The sequence below is a fragment of the Euwallacea fornicatus genome, chromosome 27 (genome assembly GCF_040115645.1).
Source record: "Euwallacea fornicatus isolate EFF26 chromosome 27, ASM4011564v1, whole genome shotgun sequence".
NCBI lineage: Eukaryota > Metazoa > Arthropoda > Insecta > Coleoptera > Curculionidae > Euwallacea > Euwallacea fornicatus.
In genome coordinates this window covers 834,807-852,010 of record NC_089567.1, presented here as the reverse complement: position 1 = coordinate 852,010, position 17,204 = coordinate 834,807, and the positions used below count along the sequence as shown (strand labels likewise).

Here is a 17,204-nt window from a genome sequence, read left to right as displayed (position 1 = left end):
AATACTTTGTTAATTTTCTCATTACTTTATTGTTAACATGGCTGAACGTTAATTCCAGGAAGCTGCCGCTGTAGCCGAGTTTTGTCCCACTGTTTACTAATTTTGCCCCATAGCTCCTACTTGTCTACGCTTCTATTAAATTTTTCCCTTCCGGGTTCATTTGCATGCTAATCTCCGGTCATCATTTCCATAAACTCTGTATATTGAATTAATTGCATTCGAAACTACCTGATTTGTAAATTTTTACCATCAAAATCGACTGTACCGGACCCATCGGTGTCAATTTCAGCGATGATCCCATCCAACTCTCTAGTGGTCAATTTATCATCTAAAGCCCTCAAGATTTCTTTCAAAGTGTTTGTCGTGATATACCCATTTCCTTCTTTGTCGTAAAGCCTGTATCATTTAAAAAAGGTAAATAATCTTCGGATAAATTTCTTAGTGCAGACCTGAACGCCTCTTTCAGTTCCTGCTGCGTGGATTCGTGGTCGTCCTCCTCTAAAAAATGAATAGCTATGTCACAAAAGCCATCAAAGTTCACTTTTCCAGTATGATCTGGATCGTTCTTCCTGATCAAATTAGTCAGCTCGCTTTCATCGAACAACTGACCCATAGTGTTCAGGATGGTGGCTATTTTCACTGTCTCGATAAGGCCGGTTTTTCCAGTATCGAACATTTGGAAAGCTTTGCGGATGATGGCCATTTTCTGCTCATCGTCTGAAGCTGCCTAAAAAGGTGGAATGAAACACAAACTATCTATTCCTAAATGCGACTTAATAATACCATTTTTAAAATCAGTTTCACCTACCATAGTGGTTTAAATGACTAAAAAACTGCCTTCGAATTGGGCCTAATAACCCGTATTAATTTTTAAGTACAGAAAATGTTCGTTAATGTACTGGATTTAATAAATTTGCGTTTAATTAATATATACCAAGATTGCAGTGGATGTTAACAGTAAAGAGCTAAATTTGTCAACATTTTCCCAAACGACTAGAAAATTGGTAATTTGCTCGGTCGATGTAACTTGCCGGGGCCTTCCAAAATGCTAATTAGTCAGCAGAAACTGACCTCATTAAATGCGTAAAAATTACGAAAAACAATTTAGTATTACAAATTACCTCTTTTAACTTTCGTTTCCTGCCTTTCGCATTAATTATTTAAACCTGAAAGGGCGGAAGGGTTATCCAAAGCCCCATGTCACGTTCAATTCAATTTCCGTCGAGGCCGTTGAGATAGAAAATATACTTCAACTTTTAAAAATAACAAACTTAAAAATCTAAAGATGTTAGATCCACACTGCGCGGTGGCCATCTTGGGAATTCTAACGTGCATAAGCGCGCTGATCGATCTCTGGAACTGAAACCAACGAAGGCAACGGCGTTGGTGGTTGATATCTTTAAATAAGAGAGACTTAGTGTGATCACTGAGAAAACAGAGATGGTGATGCTGGCGAGGCAAGGAAAATTACAAGTCTAAGAATAATTATGAATAAACACGAGTTTATTACGCAGAGAAAGTTGAAATATCTTAAAGTTTGATTTAGTAGGGACAACAATTTTGCCGAATATATACGCAAAATCACAGGGAAAGTGGACAAGGAGGTTGGTGTGCTATGTAGGATCATACCGAAAGGGGGTGGCCCGCGTTATGGTACGACGCTGACTGCTTCCTGCATCACGCTGTATGAGATTCCAGCATGGCAGAAAATGGTGAAATATTAGAAGTATAAGGTTCTACTAAAACGAGCAAATAACTCATTTACTCTAAAGGTAACAAATGTTTATGGGACGGTAGCGAATAACCCAACGTTGATGCTAGCCAAAATCCCACGATTCAGACTGATAGTGGATGAACGGAGGTTTATGTAGAAAAATGGGAAAGGGAGTAAATAATTAAAAAAAAAAAAAAAAAAAAGGAAAAGAATGCTGAAAGATTGGGACAAAATTAGTGAACGATATAAAGAGTTGACAAAAGTTTTATTTCTAGACTTAAATGATTAGTACAAAATACATAGATTGAACATAAATGTTACAGGACATGGAGTTTCCGGTGAATATCCGTACAGAACAGGTGAGGAAAGTGAGACTGATTGCTGATTCTGTCAGGAAAAAATTGAAGACACTTCAGAGTATACCCTGCCTAAGTGTTCTGAAAGGGAAATAGAGTGGGAGAGAACTAGAACCAGTGAGTTAAGAAGACTGAAGTGTGAAATAATATAGAGAGAACTCACGAAGTATGAGATTAAGTGGGTGTCGTTCAAAAGATAATGGAGGAGATGAGGGAAGGGAATCGCGGGGAAAGGAAAGAATGAGAGAAGAGAATAGATAGAAATAAAATATACGTAAGTTTATGTGTGTTATGCCTGGAAATAATGCTGGTAAGGTAGCTCTAAGGTCGGCGAGAAGAGAGATAATAATTTTAGGACCTAGGGGTAGTTATCCCATATCCCGCACTACCCGGCTGTTATCTTTACGGGAAACATCAAACGGTTGGGTATCTTTTAAAGATCTTAACCTTCTTAGTCAAAAAAGGACTAATTCCGGAAATTCATTTTAGTTCAACTTATCATTATCAGGTTATTAGTGAATATGAAGGACTAATGTATTACTCGATCGATAATATTTATAGGGTCGCAAGGCTAGATTAATGATTTAAATGCAAAAAGGTGGATTTTATGTTAATTACCGTAATTTTTAAATTCGTTTTAATTCAATCAATACTTCCATTCAACTGGGCTGAAGTAATTTAGATAGAACTGGGTAAAGGTGCAAAAAAAAACTACTTCGTTGGCTTTTTCACGATAACAAACTATTTTTATTATACATATTAACGTTATACTGATGTCCTTTGTACATCTTTGGAATATATGTCTTTTTGCGTATGATATCTTGATAAATTAATTTATCACAATTTCTCCAAAAACAATGTTGAAATGATAAGTTTAGAATTGACTATTCTGTAAATGAATGATGGGAAAGCTTGTTTAATCTCCAGTCATCATCTCCATGAATTCTGTAACAAAACAAACTGTATCAGGAACAACAGTGAAATCTTCATAAGCGATGTGCATACCATCGAAGTCTACAGTTCCAGAACCATCAGTGTCAATCTCAGCAATGATGCCATCCAGATCTCTACTGGTCAGTTTGTCATCCAAAGCAGCCAAAATTTCCTTCAAGGTTTTAGTTGAGATGAATCCGTTACCTTCCCTGTCATATAACCTAGAAAAGTACCATCGAACCGTGTTAAAAATTGAGGAGAAGAAATTGGAACCAGAATTAGGAAAGAGCAATGAAACAGAGGAAAATCATCAATTACCTGAAGGCTTCTTTAAGTTCCTTTTGAATGTTGGCGTCATCATCTTCCTCAAGGAAGTGGGCGGCAATTTCGGCGAAGCCATCGAAATTGATTTTTCCAGACGTATCAGGATCGTGTTTCCTAATGAGATTAGCTAAGTCGCCCTCATCGAAGAGTTGACCCATGGTGTTCAAGATGGTGGCAATCTTGGTGGTTTCGATAAAGCCGGTCTTGGCGGTATCGAACATCTGAAAGGCCTTGCGGATGACCGCCATTTTTTGGTCGTCGTCGGACTGCAAAAATCAGCATATTTTTAATAACAAATTAAAACTTTTTGACGCTATCGCACGTGGCAGAGGCATGTGAAATGTTTTATTCAACAATAATGAGTTTCGGCCTGACAGACGGTCTTGGCAACTCGGACAATCTCATGACTAATTGCGGGTGTTTTGAGCATTTGCTGAAATATTAATTTGCAGAAATATTTATGATGCAGCTTCGGAGTTGACTAAAGTCACGAGGAAAGTTATGGAATATTTAAAAATATAAAGTGTCCCCGCAGAGAAATTCCTGCCTAGTTAAACTCCTAGGGAATTCGAAACTCTAAGCTAAGTAGTGGAAATTACGAGTTTTTTCAGTTGAGCATAGACGTGGTTTGACATAAATAATTCTGTTCGTGCTTAGAAATAACGTCGGAAAGGTCAGACGAGTTTTCCAAATTTATCACCCAAACTCGTACCATCGAAGTCCATTTTAGCCGCGTATCACGTGTGTTCTTATTTTAAGTATCCGACGTACCCACGCATATTTCGACTACGGTTATTTTTCACTTTTTTACTAACAAATAGGACGAAATAAATATCCAATTTGCTATAAATGCCGTCACGAGACTAATAAATCCACCAAATCGCCTACACACACGTCACTCGCAAAAACCAATTAGCTCAAACAAATTAGTTAAAAACGTACCATGATTGAGGGCCAATATTGTATTTGAATGCCAGAAAGAACGGACACTAAAACGAAATTTTTCAAGTGGAACATTTATAGTTATCCCCACTCGTCGAAGGGGAAAAGATATGCGAAAATCTATTTGAAAATATTTCGAGTTTTAACGGACTATATGAATTACCTAAACAGCTAAATGTGTACAACTGGGAACGACTTTGTTTAGGATTTCGAATTGTTTGTTATGGTTTTCCACAACCTTAAAATTAGATTTCATTAATTTTATTCATCGCACATAACAATTATTTTTGAACATACCCCTCTACTTTATAAATCAAGCGGCACAAGTTAAAAATTAACTTACTACTAATTACTTAAATTAAATTATTACTTAAGGCTACGGGCACACTTGATTTTCGTGTTATTGTCGCTCAAAAATCCGACTTGAAGCTCAACCGAAGGCATCCACTAATTGCGACTGACCTAATTAATTACGACTTTATACCAAGCATTAAGAGAAGTTTGGAATTATTCGAACACCATGGAGAACCGTCCCGTTCTTGACCGCGGCATAAGTGATGCAGGGCGATTCGCTGGTTACGGGGCGTGGCGAAGTTCGACACCAAAATATGGCAGTCGGACCCAACATACCTTATACTGATGGTGGGTGTTTTAAAATTTCATGGTCTTAAACGTTGAAATTTTCTCTCAAAGTTCCTGATTAACTCTTTGAGTTTTCATGGAATCGACACCAAAAGTGGCACGTGTAGGTTTTGTAATATGTTAAGGAAAAGTTTTTATCTAATTTTCACGTAGCTCCTAGCTACAACCCACCGTTTCGGCATGTTTGCTCACATTTTTTTATAACTTCAGCTAAATTCAAATGCTATCCAGTATAATGCAAAGGCGCCTATTTGCATTCAAAAAAGGTATTCTCATTTAATCCCGACACATCCCTGTGGTCACGAGATTTTTACCCATAAGCTGATTCGTGTGGTGTCGCTTTTAATCCTTCATTAATTAAAAATTGAATTGTTCGATCATCAAAAGAATGAAAGGCCATTAACAAATCAAAAAATAAATCTTATTACGAAACCCACTTGAGCAAAAACACAAATCATATTGTGTGCATCTCACGAAGGGATAAATCGTTAAGCCTTGGTTTAAATTACAATTTTGTACTTACAAAGAGCAAACGAAGCGAAAATAGACTAATTACTTTGACAAGCTAAAGTAATAATAGCTAAGTAACGTGTTACTATGCGAGTGAACCATCGCCATTTTTGAAGGTTTGAAATGGTCCGACTTGAATTCGTAGACGGAAATCTTATAGACGGAAGGAGAAATGGTAAATAAAATTTTTTAACTAAAAATAGGCGTTTTTCCATTATATTGAATAGATTTTGACATTAATCGCACTCATAAAGAAATATGACCAAATGTACCGAAGCGGTAAGTTGAAAGTAGGTCCAAATTCTTGGCATCTTACGAGACCTAAGTGTACCAATTTTGGCGTTGGTGCTATGAAAGCACAAAGAGTTATTGAGGAATTTGAAACAAAATTTCAACCTCTAACACTCTGTAATTCCGATAAACGCAAAATTGGTATAAAACAATTCATGCGGCTACTTTTCCCCTTCGGGGTTGGTACCGCGAGTTCGGGTAACACCATTGGAGAAGAGAGGAGTGGAAGGAAGTGGGGCGGGGAGAGAGGGGGAGAGAAGAGATGGAAAAAAGAGAAAGGGAGAGAGGGGGGAGAGAAGAGATGGAAAAAAGAGAGAGGGAGAGAGAGAGAGTCACAAACGCTTAAACCCGAAGGATAGATGTGCAATAGGTGAAATCGGAGAGTACCTGGGCAGGGGCCTGCTAAGGAAATCACCTATTGCTACTATAGAGAGCGGAGCAACTAGGGAAACGCTATTACTATTTCACACTACCCGGCCGTCACAATACCAGACCGGGTGTCTTTTTGAAGATTTTCCTCGTAACAAAAAACAACACAGGCTAGATCAGGATCATTTACTGCGAATAGAAATTTTGGGAAAATTGTATTCGTCATACTGCATACCTTGACTAGCATAGCCAGGCCAAGTTCGTGATTTCATTGGGAATTCACCTTGATGAAAGGCATTTCTTTCCTATTACGAAACACTAAAATAGCGATTTGCAGTGAAATTGACGAAACCGGTTAACATTATAAATTATGCATTTCAATTAAATATAGTCAATCTCTCTCTGTCTCGTTCTCTCTCTTTCTCTCCCTCTTCCTCTCACCCTCTCACCCTCTTTTTATTTATATATATGTAACTTTAAGGTTGCCACGTCACTGAAGGGTGATGATGCCTTCTGGTCAAGTAACCGCTCTGAAAAGTAGTTGCAGTATGCCGTGGCTCTAATGGTAGAGCACATGTGCCAAGTATGAGACGTTTTTTTATTACCCTCAGAGGTTCACAGCAATTTGTTACCCTTCCAAGCCTGTGTGCATAGTTTGATTAAACTACGACATTTCGCTTGGTACAATTTTTACTGCAACCAGAGGTGCAACTACAAGAGGAATTATGACATCATCATGGGGGGCAGGCGCACCAGGTAAGTAATGGCGATATGCACGTGTCATTATTAACCCGTTATTCATCTGTTCGAGAATTTTTTTCACTTCTACGGTAATTCAGTACAGGCAATAATGGCGTCTTTTAACTCCAGAAGAGTAAAAAATTACTTGAGCGCTGTTTTAAATCAAACACGAGCTTTTGGCGCAGCGGAATCTCAATGGAGAGGGCAAAAATATGTAATTATCAATGTAGGAGAAAACAGTAGTTGAAAATATTAGCGATATGTATTATCGCCCAGATATCTGTTGGCGAATTATGAGTTCCTACCCCTATCGTGAGTGGGATCAATGTGCGTCTCCATTATTCATGTGACTTGGACTTCGGAATAAAAATTATTCTTAGTGTAAATACCTGTAATACAACTTGATGAGCATCATAATCTTTTTATAGACACATAGCTAAATATTTAAAAAAAAGTTATATTTCCTGTAGTGTTATTAACAACCCTACATACATAGGTATGCCAGTATGCGAAAAATACACATCATTGATTCTCATAATCAAAAATAAATCTTTTCCCACTAATTTGAGTTTTGTCGAAGCGGCCTCATAATCTATTGCATTCCGATTATTTTAGAAATATTACAGCTGTTTGCCGGTGGCTCTAATAATAGAAAATAATTACCTTTACACCTTTCATTATGCCTGACGTTTGGGTGGACCTTTTTGAGGCGAGTTAACATATTTCAGTTCTGGGACAGCACTGAATAAGTCGTGAGGCCGCGGTCATCTATATATCTCTGGACAGAGACCGATTATTTCGAAGTATTGGCACAAGCTTAATAGATAATAAAATAAATAGTTTGGGAATAATAAATTCGAAAATAGCTGGGACTATCCATTTTATTAAACAGAAAAAATACCATTATATGTGCTAATAAATTCTGAACTTCCAGCGTCCAGCCTAAAGGACATGAATGAAAAATTTCTCTCTCTTGCAAAATTTCACACTTTTTTTCGGTCTCTCAAATCTTCGAGTATCTAAGGTGACCCAAATTTAATCAAATAGAACACGAACAAAACCCCTAACGTGGTGAAAACAACGATGAATTCTAAATATTCCCGGTATAAGGTACATTTACCCTTTGACATACCTAAAGTGACCTAACTTCAACTATTCTTCATATATATAATGCCTTTGGTACAGTGCGTACACAGATAAATTCTAAAACTACTATGTCCAGATTAAAGGACACTTTACTCTTAGAATATTTTACATATCTCGATCATTCGGGTACCTACAAAAATTCGAATTCGATAAATCTTGACACAAATGATACCTCTGAAGTGCTGCATACACTGATAGATTTTGAATTTCTTGTGTACAGTTTAAAGGATATTTCCCTCTTTGAATATTTCACAAAAATCGATTAACCGTTTATCTAAAACACCCAAACTTCAACGAAACTTATCGTAAATAGTAATTCTGATGCAATGCATATAGACAGAGATTCTGAACTTTTCATGTCCAGTCCAAAGGGCACTTCTCTCTTGCAATATTTCACAAAAACTGATTAATCGTAGTTCTAAAGTTACTAGAATTTAACCAAATTCAACGCTAATAATTCCTTTGACACGGTATATACACTGAAAGACTTTAAATTTCCTATGTCCAATTTAAAGGACACTTCTCTCTTGCAATATTTCATAAAAACTTATTTCCGGAGTATGCAGAGTAACAAATATTCAATCCAATCTCCCACAAGTAATGCTTTCGATGCGGTGTATACATTAACACGCTCTGCCAAGTCCAGGTTAAAGGACACTTACCTCTTACCAAATCTCACAAATACCGATAAACCTAAATCTAAATTGCCGTTAACCAAATATACACTGATATGTATGAAGGGTTATCTATACAACGTAATTTTATGTCCACATACTTAGCCGTGCTACGTTGCCGAATAATATTTAAAGTATCTAGACATTAACAATACTTAAAAGCAGTCTTGATGGAATAATTTCTACTTTGGCACTATTTGATATGTTTTAGAATCAGTTATCTCGTCACCTATGAATAGTTTATAATATTTAATATTTAACTGGTGGTTCTCTCTTTTGAACTTAATGTGGAGTGAGTTCTGAATGATTGGTATACTAATCAAGTCAATTGATGTGCTTACGGAAAAATCCAAAATGGGATGTGGCAACAGTGTCAAATTTAGTGGATGACAGTCAACAGCACGTCGTATTTCTCTGTTAAGTTTTCCAACAAAAATGCCCTTCTTGAAGTGAAAATCCAGTTTCTGCCGAAGTGAAGTGCGAAAGTGTATAAAGAAATGAATGGAGAAGACGACAACGAATGCTGGTTAAGCAACTGGGAACAGCAGTGCTCGGATGCCATTGAAACCCAACCCGATTACGATCAAAATTTAGCCCAGGAAAACGAACTTTTTCAGCGTAAAGTGTGGACCAGTTTTCAAGACTCAGCCACGGCCATAGCCCAGCTTTATAGAGGTAATTTTTCTGGTTATGTAGAATTAAAGGAGATTTGTGAGTTTTTTGAGGTAATTCCCAAGAAAAGGGCGTTTATTTTTAGTTTCCCTCAAGGCGACATTTTGTTGATATATATCTGCATTATCGATTGAGAATCAGCTGTGGCAATGTTGCCATTGCTATTCTTGACTTTTCCAAAGTACATAAAAATATCTGTTAAAATATAAAATATTCTCTTATCTTAAGTTTTATTACATATACTCATTTGCCAAAGAAACAATACACAATTTCTTTTTAAATTCATTAAAGACTTAAAAGAGAGACAATAAAGAACTTTCGTCCAGGTAGAAACGAGTCTATCAACCAACCTCACCAATAATAATATCTCTCCTTATAATTTTGCCTGTTGCTGTAATACCAGAAATTCTTTTATAAATATCGAATCTAGAAATGACCCGCAATTCTAATTTCATTTACTTCACTTTCTTATCATCATATGTAGCTAATGCTAGTGGTAAAACATTGCTTAGTTCCACTTACGGATAATTCACATTAATTAATACGCATTTCTTAGAGGACCAATTATGTGCATCCCTAGATACCTTAGTAAGTAACTAGAGGACCATGATGGATATGAAGTAATGCAAAAAATGAAAACATTTTGAATTATAGTAGAGATTTCAAGTTTCTCATCAATTTTGTGTTTTTAGACCGATTTACTGGAGAACCTGGAACAATATGGGTGCAATTTCAAACAGCAGCTGGTACTGTTACCACTTTGTATAAAGGTGAGTGATCAGGCAATAAAATTAACTATTTCAAATTGGATAAATGTTCTAAAATTGTTTAGCTTAGTTAACAGATTAGTTCACAACAATAAACCACATAATTACAAATTTAAGTTGTAATAATACATATAATTTGGTCCATACTATTCACATTTATGTCTAAGTGAAATATTTTTCAGAATCCTGTGAAGGTTTAAAGAAGATTACAGAATTAGGAAAGCAAAATGGTTACCAAAACCGTAATAAGGAATTGTTAAACTGGGTTAAAAGGAAAAGAAGGTTAATTAGAAGGGAAGATCTACTTACATTTTTGGCAGGAAAACCGGCACCTCCTAGACAAGTTCACCACCATCACCATGGACATCATAGGTATGAAAATAAAAGTTACATTTGTATGATTTAGACTTGCTGACATGCACAAAATAATATAGAAGTGTAAAAAAACACTGTAAAGTTTCTTAGATGAATAAGATATTGTTTACCAATTTTGACCTTCTCCTTCAACTTAGGATCCTTAACCCCCCATTGTCAATTTCCTATTAGTGTCACAATATTAAAACCTGAAGTAGTGGAAAACCTCAAATTTAGCTTTAAGATTTTACATTGTTTGATCTATTACTCATAGAGCTTGTGATATGTGTATATATCTACATCTCTGAGCCAAATCCTATCTCAAACATATAAAATTGCCTTAACTTTAAATGCATAAATGTAAATTTTACTCATGATTAGTTCTTGATGTAAAATATTATAAAATACTTTTACATAGGTTGTCTCCACGTCCTCGCAACATTTCTCCCCCGCCTCACCACAGAGATTCGACGAATAATACACCTCACTTAATTGATCCTAACTTGCACATGTTCAGGGAGGCACTAACAAACTCACGACGATCCTCTCCTCAGGCAGGAACGGATTTGTGTACTTTTATAGCAGGCGAAATGGCGCGCCACGGCGCGAAACGTTCTGCTTCTCCCAATGACGTACCCATGGGTAGCCCTACGCATCCTAAAAGACCCAAATTTATGTGACTATAAGGTAAGTTTTTGCTTAAAGTAAATGTATAATTGAAGAGGTTTAATGCCCATTTGTTACTAGATAATTGTTAAAAAAAAAAGTCGTGGATAATAAAGGGCGATCATTAAGAAAAAGCCTCAACCAGTCTTTTGTGAAACACAGCAAATTCTTGCAAATCTTAAGATATATTCCTTCAACTTTCAAATAATTTTTTTTTCTGATTTACTCCTTAAATGGGACATATCAATACAGCCCTTAGCACTTAATGTCATTGTCAAAACAGGAACCATTGAAATTTAAGTTTATTTCAGACATAAGAGTTACGTCGCTAGGGCTAACTTGGATTATTTTATAAAATATACTTATTTTACTTAAAATTGAAAAACGGATCACAAATTACTTTTTATTTTATAAATAAGCACTAACATGTAATTTTTTTAATTGAGTACGTCATATATATAGAGCTATCCATTATTATGATTTTATTGTTTTTTTTTAATTCATTAATATATATTAATTCTTTTATTTACTAAAGAATAATGGACTACGTTATTAAAAAATGACGGTTTACTCTTGTGGCACCCTTTTTTACATTTAACATTTGTTCACAGAACCCAAGTGAAGGAACTATATATCTGTGTTAACGAAACTGGCGATTATAATACTTTAGACTTGTATATATGTACCTACAACATTAAATTCGAAAAAGTTTGCACATACGGTGTTCTGTTACCTTAATCTTGCATCACTCAGTACCACATTGCAGTTTTTCTTTTATTTACTTATTTAGTGTTTTTATTTGCTTACTTTATATACAAAATTTTGTTTCTTACATTCTTATACTTCTGCGGAAACTCTAGATGCTGCGCGACGTTGGATCTTCTCGCAGACAATAACTGATTAATTAATTATTCAAGAAGAGTAGCATTTGCAATATTTATCTGTTGCGTACCTATACAGGAGTAAGAATATGAGCAAGAATACCCTAAAGTTATAAAATTATAAGACGCCATTTAGACCAAGACAGAAAAACAAACAACAATTAAATCAACTTTTCTTGATTTTCCAAAGGCTGGTTTATCTATGATTTACATTATCTCTATTTCTAAATTAATTTTTAGATCAAATTTCTAAGCAATTTCACTTTAAATTACGTAAAGATTAACAACAGAATTCGTAATTTTTACTTCACAATTGATACTGCGTAATTGCATTGTCATGTAGGAACTTTAAATTCAGTACCTCCTGAATTTTTTTAAATTATTAAATATTCTGTTATTACTGTATTTTCATTTTGAGCTAATACATTAAGCCGGTTTTGAATCATCAAGATAGATTTATAGGTATATGAATATTAACTTGTGTAATTGAAGATTTAAAATAATTAACTAGAGTAATTATTCACAGCATACTTTGGTCATATTCTTCATCTAAAAATGTCAGTTTTGAGCACATTTAAAAATTATTCGTACAGTACGTTTTTTAAAGCACAATAGGATTTTATGTGCTAATATTTTAATCGTCGTTTATTTTTGGCACGGTTTAGCAAATATAAAAAAAAAATTAAATAGAACATTTCACTTTTTTATGTTTATTCGGGAAACCATAAAAGCTAAATCAATTTTTAAACCATATATAAGCTTCTCATAAAACTACCTAAAACTTTTCCCATATGACCGACTCTGTACCTTGCAAAACCTCACCTCGTACATGTAAAACGGATTTGAAATACACCTGTACATGGTAGCATGTCAGAATGCCGAAGTCAAATTAAGGGTAAAATTGTAAGTACGTGGAAATCATACATTTCCCTTTATTTATGATAAATTAGTGTGCTTCTGATCATAGATGAATGGGAAATTTAAAAGTTTTAGAGTATATGGTTAAAGAGGTAAGGTTGAGGTAAGAGAACACCACAATAAGTAAGGAGGTATCTGCGAGGCAAAGACGACAAAATTAACACTGCACATAATGTAAAGTATTACGGGTTAGGGGATCTTTAACTATACCATAATTAAGATTCGTTTCGGGGGTGTCGAATACCTGTAATCTTTCTAACAGGACTTGAATCCGGTGATATTAGGCGGATTTACTTCATGTTTGGGGAGGAAATCATAGATGAATTCGTATCACAACTTTACTATACAGAATTTTTGCTGTGGACAAAAAGCTTTATACTTAATTGATTTCCATTACAGCAATGGTATACAAGGAAATAAATAATAATAATTGTTATAAAGAAATTGAATTAAGTTAATTGGAACAAAAGAGGCAGGACTCTTTGAATAGAACCTGTCTGATTACCATGAAATGGTTACCGTATCATGAAAATCGACACTAATTAAATTGTGATAATTTATTGATTAGCTTTCATGCTCTTTTTTTGACGTCATGAAAATGTTTATTTTTCGCGTTATTTTACACCATTTTTTTTTCCTTTATAATACTTAGTCGTCACACCTCACTGGTACCTAAGGCGCATTATAGTTTATTGAGCAATCTACCATATTATTTAGGTATTTTCTATTATGAATTATTCCTTATTTAGTTCAACAGACTTTTATCGTTATTTTGTATAAGTTTAACTTATTTGTATAGCGAATATACACCAAATATAAGTGTGTTAGGTTTAGCTTTAATTTTTCCTTTGTTACACCGGCTACTATCTATTTTGCTTTAAATGGGAAAAAATAGGTCTACGTATGTGAATGTAGAACTACTATTTACCCGAACCCTGGCTGTATTTATTGGAATAATTGGATTTCTTGTTTTTATGTTATATAATTTTTGGCTGTTTCAGGCTTTACTTTTAATTATTTTACACTTAAGGCCTAAAGCGCCAGCAATAGCTCAAATTAGCTGGCGATGAAGCCCTTCAATTTTGTTAATTATTGGATTTTTTATAAATATATTTTATTGTGCTCAGGAAAACACTCTAATAAAATTAGATCGTCGAAAAGCTCCATTTTTGCTTAATTTCGAATTAAAAATGAAAATTTCCATGCGTACCACGGTCCTCCATATCGCTATGCTGCTTCGTTAACATCAAGTGACATAGCTGTAAATATTGTAAATAAATTGCATAATCCAAACAAAAAAAAAAGTTAATTTAGCTGCAAGCGATTTTAAGTTTTAATCTCAGGTTTCAGCAACACTGGCTGTTTTGATTTACGATAAACTGTAACGTAGCTGAAAACTGTCCAAGACATTGAGACTTTTGAGGCATAAGTGAGTTCATAAAGATACGCAAAAGGACATGTTCAATAGTCGTTAATGATTGTAGCTCCCGGAAACTTAAATTGCCAACAATTTTCCTCTACGGGCGTGCAGTAAAATGGTTTTACAGCACGCACATGCTAGATAAAAGTGAAACTTTACCGCATGCTAATATTAATAGACTTTACAGGAAACAACCAAGTCAACGTGTTGTATCAATCAAACACGTGGAAAAGTATTTTTCGAGTCATCAGCGTGTGGCAAAGTATTACTTTCCCCACTTATTAGGTAAATAACTATTTTTCGCTAATGCAGTCTCCCCAGACTGACGCCAAATGTTCACTGTAAAAATCTGAGCAACAATTTTGCCTTCTTTGGCAACGTGTAAACTATTGACGAGGCATTGGAACAACATAAATATTTACTGAGACGAAATTTTAGCTTCGGTCTGAGGGAGCTTAAACTTAATAATATCGTTCCATACCCGTTAACAAATTTATTACGTATTCCATTAGAGGTCGTTTTTGAATTTCTTGTTAAAATTTAACACTGATTAAGGTATATTACAACTTTGTGCCTCATTCTAGCTCTGGAGTGTCAACAAGTGTGTTGGGCCTGCAGGGAAATATTCTAATGGCGCCATCTGTGGTTCCCTTTTTTCTGCATGCCAACCAAATCTACGAGTGCCAACAATAGGACTTGTATGAACAGGGTCAAAGTATAGCCAAGAGCAGTGAAGGCGAATTCAAATATGATATTAACAAAATTATGGCCCATTAGAATAGGCTAAGTTTCTGGTTAGAATGAGACATAAAGCCGTAATAAATCTTAACCTTCTCAAACTTTCCCTAAGACTGGTATCATCATTCATCTTGATTGCTCTTGGCTATACGCCAAACCCATGCACAAAATACGCACTCGAAGATTTCATCAAGATGCAGTATAAAGTATACGGCAGATGCTTTTGGTAGGAAATTTTCCTGTAGAGCCAGTATGCTCAAGGTAATTAAACACAAAGCTGGAGTTAGGTAGAAAGTTGAAGTAAGGCTTAATCGATTGAAAATTTGGCCTGGAAGTTAAGAAGTTTTTTTATTGTTATATTCTTTATTTCTCAATTATCTGTTTAATGTAACATGTTATTATAGCAGAAATAATGTCTACTAATTTTAATTACATAATTGCATTCAGAGTTGTGGTAACACGAAAAATATGTCCTTATTTTGGTTCGTTTGCACCATTAAATTGTTTTTTTTTTTATTTTTTTATTTTATTGCTACCTAAGCACATTCATTTACAACTTAATTTATTAAGAAATATAAATATTGTTGCCTTTTAGTTTTACAGTAACGACTAATTGAAGCTTTACTCTCGTTGTTGTTTGTACGGTTTGTTCCAAATTTAGCCGTCATAATCCATATTGAGTTATCAGTTTACATTTTTTATTCTTATTTCGGTATTGAGTTATGGCTTACGCAGTAAGTGCTCTGTGTAGTTCGGGTGTTTAGTTTATTTTTGTACAATCGAATTGTAAATTTTCATTCTGAAATAAAAGTTGACAATATTGAAAGTGCATATTTATTGATCAAAACCATCAAATGTACGTTTTAATTAAAAAAAAAATTACCTTTACCAAAAATAACAAAAAATATTGAGCATATTATCATGATGTTTGATAATTATGTCCTTAGTGCAATTACCCGATAATTACACCTATATAATTTGTTTTTGGGCGATCGACTATCCCTGTTTGGAGGACGAAATGATCCAGATTCTCCTAATCTATCACAAATGTTCCTGAGGAATTTGAAATCTGGCCACCTCCTGTTCGGTTACAAACACAAATAAAACCCTGTTTAGCCCTACGCCCATTGACATTTTTTGAATCAATTAAAATAGACGTGGTTGCACTGAATTTTTTTTTAATGTAAATATTTCAAAATCGGTGACCCCTTTCGACTTTTGTGGAGTATACCTTTTTTGAGTCAAAAATGTGGGAGAATCTATTTTGGCAATAACAGAGTTGATAAAGTGAGTAGCCAAAAATTTGAATAAAGTGAAACATGCGCAGTTTGAGTTAAGTGGCGCTCCCTAACTGATGCCACCAAATAGATATTAAAAATGAATTCTAATTGTCAGATTACCCTTAAAAACCAAATTTGAAGAAATTCTCTAAAAAACTGTAAGAGTTATTCGAAAAAACAAAATAAACATTTAGCACGTCGTAGTTCGGTTAATAGCGGTTTCCACACCAGGATCCATAACTCAAATCGTCCTGCTTTTATGTAAGGTATCTTGAATTACTATGTGTACCATTACCTAAGGACCACCCTGTATTATTTATATACATAATTTTTCAAATTCTTAGAAATTAAATATGTCCAGTCCGATGTAAGCTGGTGCTGTTACGAAGGCAGCTCATGTTAATATCTAGAGTTGTTCCAACATGTATTCTTATGTAGATATGCTGTCCAATCTCACCAAAGCATGGCTTAATTATGGGATTTCATTGCCGCTCCAACACAGACAGCAGAAGGAATAATATGTTACGTAGTAATGGTTGCTTCAAATGTAAGTCTTCACGATGTACTAAAAAATACTCTAAAAGGAGCAATTTAAACTTTTAAAATGAATTTAATGTTTTATACTACTGCAAGATTTGCATTGTCTAGTACTATTACATTGTCAGTGATTTACAAAATGTGTAATATAGTATTTATTTCCTGGGTCTGAGATACGTTTTTTTGGTATTCCTTTGGACGATTTGAATATACATATGAATGTAAATGCCATAGCCATATTAACATTCTGAGCCGATTTTAATTTTCTCGGTTTAGTTCACAAATATGTTGAAAAAAAATCAGTGACAACTAAAATATCATTATTTTCT

General features: G+C 34.7%; 3 protein-coding genes across 6 annotated transcripts; 1 reads left to right on the top strand and 2 right to left on the bottom strand.

The window, feature by feature from the left end:
* Positions 1 to 23: 23 nt before the first annotated feature.
* Positions 24 to 2,768, bottom strand: LOC136347282 (troponin C-like). 4 transcript variants are annotated; one of them, XM_066297156.1, is made up of 4 exons: positions 2,689 to 2,768; positions 450 to 727; positions 248 to 396; positions 24 to 196 (listed from the first exon to the last, which is right to left on the bottom strand). In XM_066297156.1, exons 2-4 carry the CDS (start codon positions 701 to 703, stop codon positions 168 to 170), a joined length of 432 nt encoding a protein of 143 aa, XP_066153253.1. In that variant the 5' UTR covers positions 704 to 727; positions 2,689 to 2,768; the 3' UTR covers positions 24 to 167. The 4 variants fall into 4 exon arrangements, with proteins under 4 accessions (XP_066153253.1, XP_066153252.1, XP_066153250.1 ...); XM_066297155.1 differs by lacking the exon at positions 2,689 to 2,768 and adding an exon at positions 784 to 1,885; XM_066297153.1 differs by lacking the exon at positions 2,689 to 2,768 and adding an exon at positions 784 to 1,885 and having other exon boundaries at positions 450 to 723.
* Positions 2,769 to 2,789: 21 nt separating this feature from the next.
* LOC136347281 (troponin C-like) lies at positions 2,790 to 4,429 on the bottom strand. The gene is made up of 4 exons (XM_066297152.1): positions 4,270 to 4,429; positions 3,322 to 3,593; positions 3,076 to 3,224; positions 2,790 to 3,015 (listed from the first exon to the last, which is right to left on the bottom strand). The coding sequence occupies exons 1-4, from the start codon at positions 4,342 to 4,344 to the stop codon at positions 2,987 to 2,989; spliced, it is 525 nt and encodes a 174-aa protein (XP_066153249.1). The 5' UTR covers positions 4,345 to 4,429; the 3' UTR covers positions 2,790 to 2,986.
* A 4,573-nt stretch (positions 4,430 to 9,002) lies between these two features.
* On the top strand, positions 9,003 to 15,884 carry LOC136347280 (HUWE1-associated protein modifying stress responses). Its single transcript, XM_066297151.1, has 5 exons — positions 9,003 to 9,317; positions 10,007 to 10,084; positions 10,264 to 10,453; positions 10,854 to 11,122; positions 11,713 to 15,884. The coding sequence occupies exons 1-4, from the start codon at positions 9,140 to 9,142 to the stop codon at positions 11,113 to 11,115; spliced, it is 708 nt and encodes a 235-aa protein (XP_066153248.1). The 5' UTR covers positions 9,003 to 9,139; the 3' UTR covers positions 11,116 to 11,122; positions 11,713 to 15,884.
* The last annotated feature ends 1,320 nt before the right edge of the window (positions 15,885 to 17,204 follow it).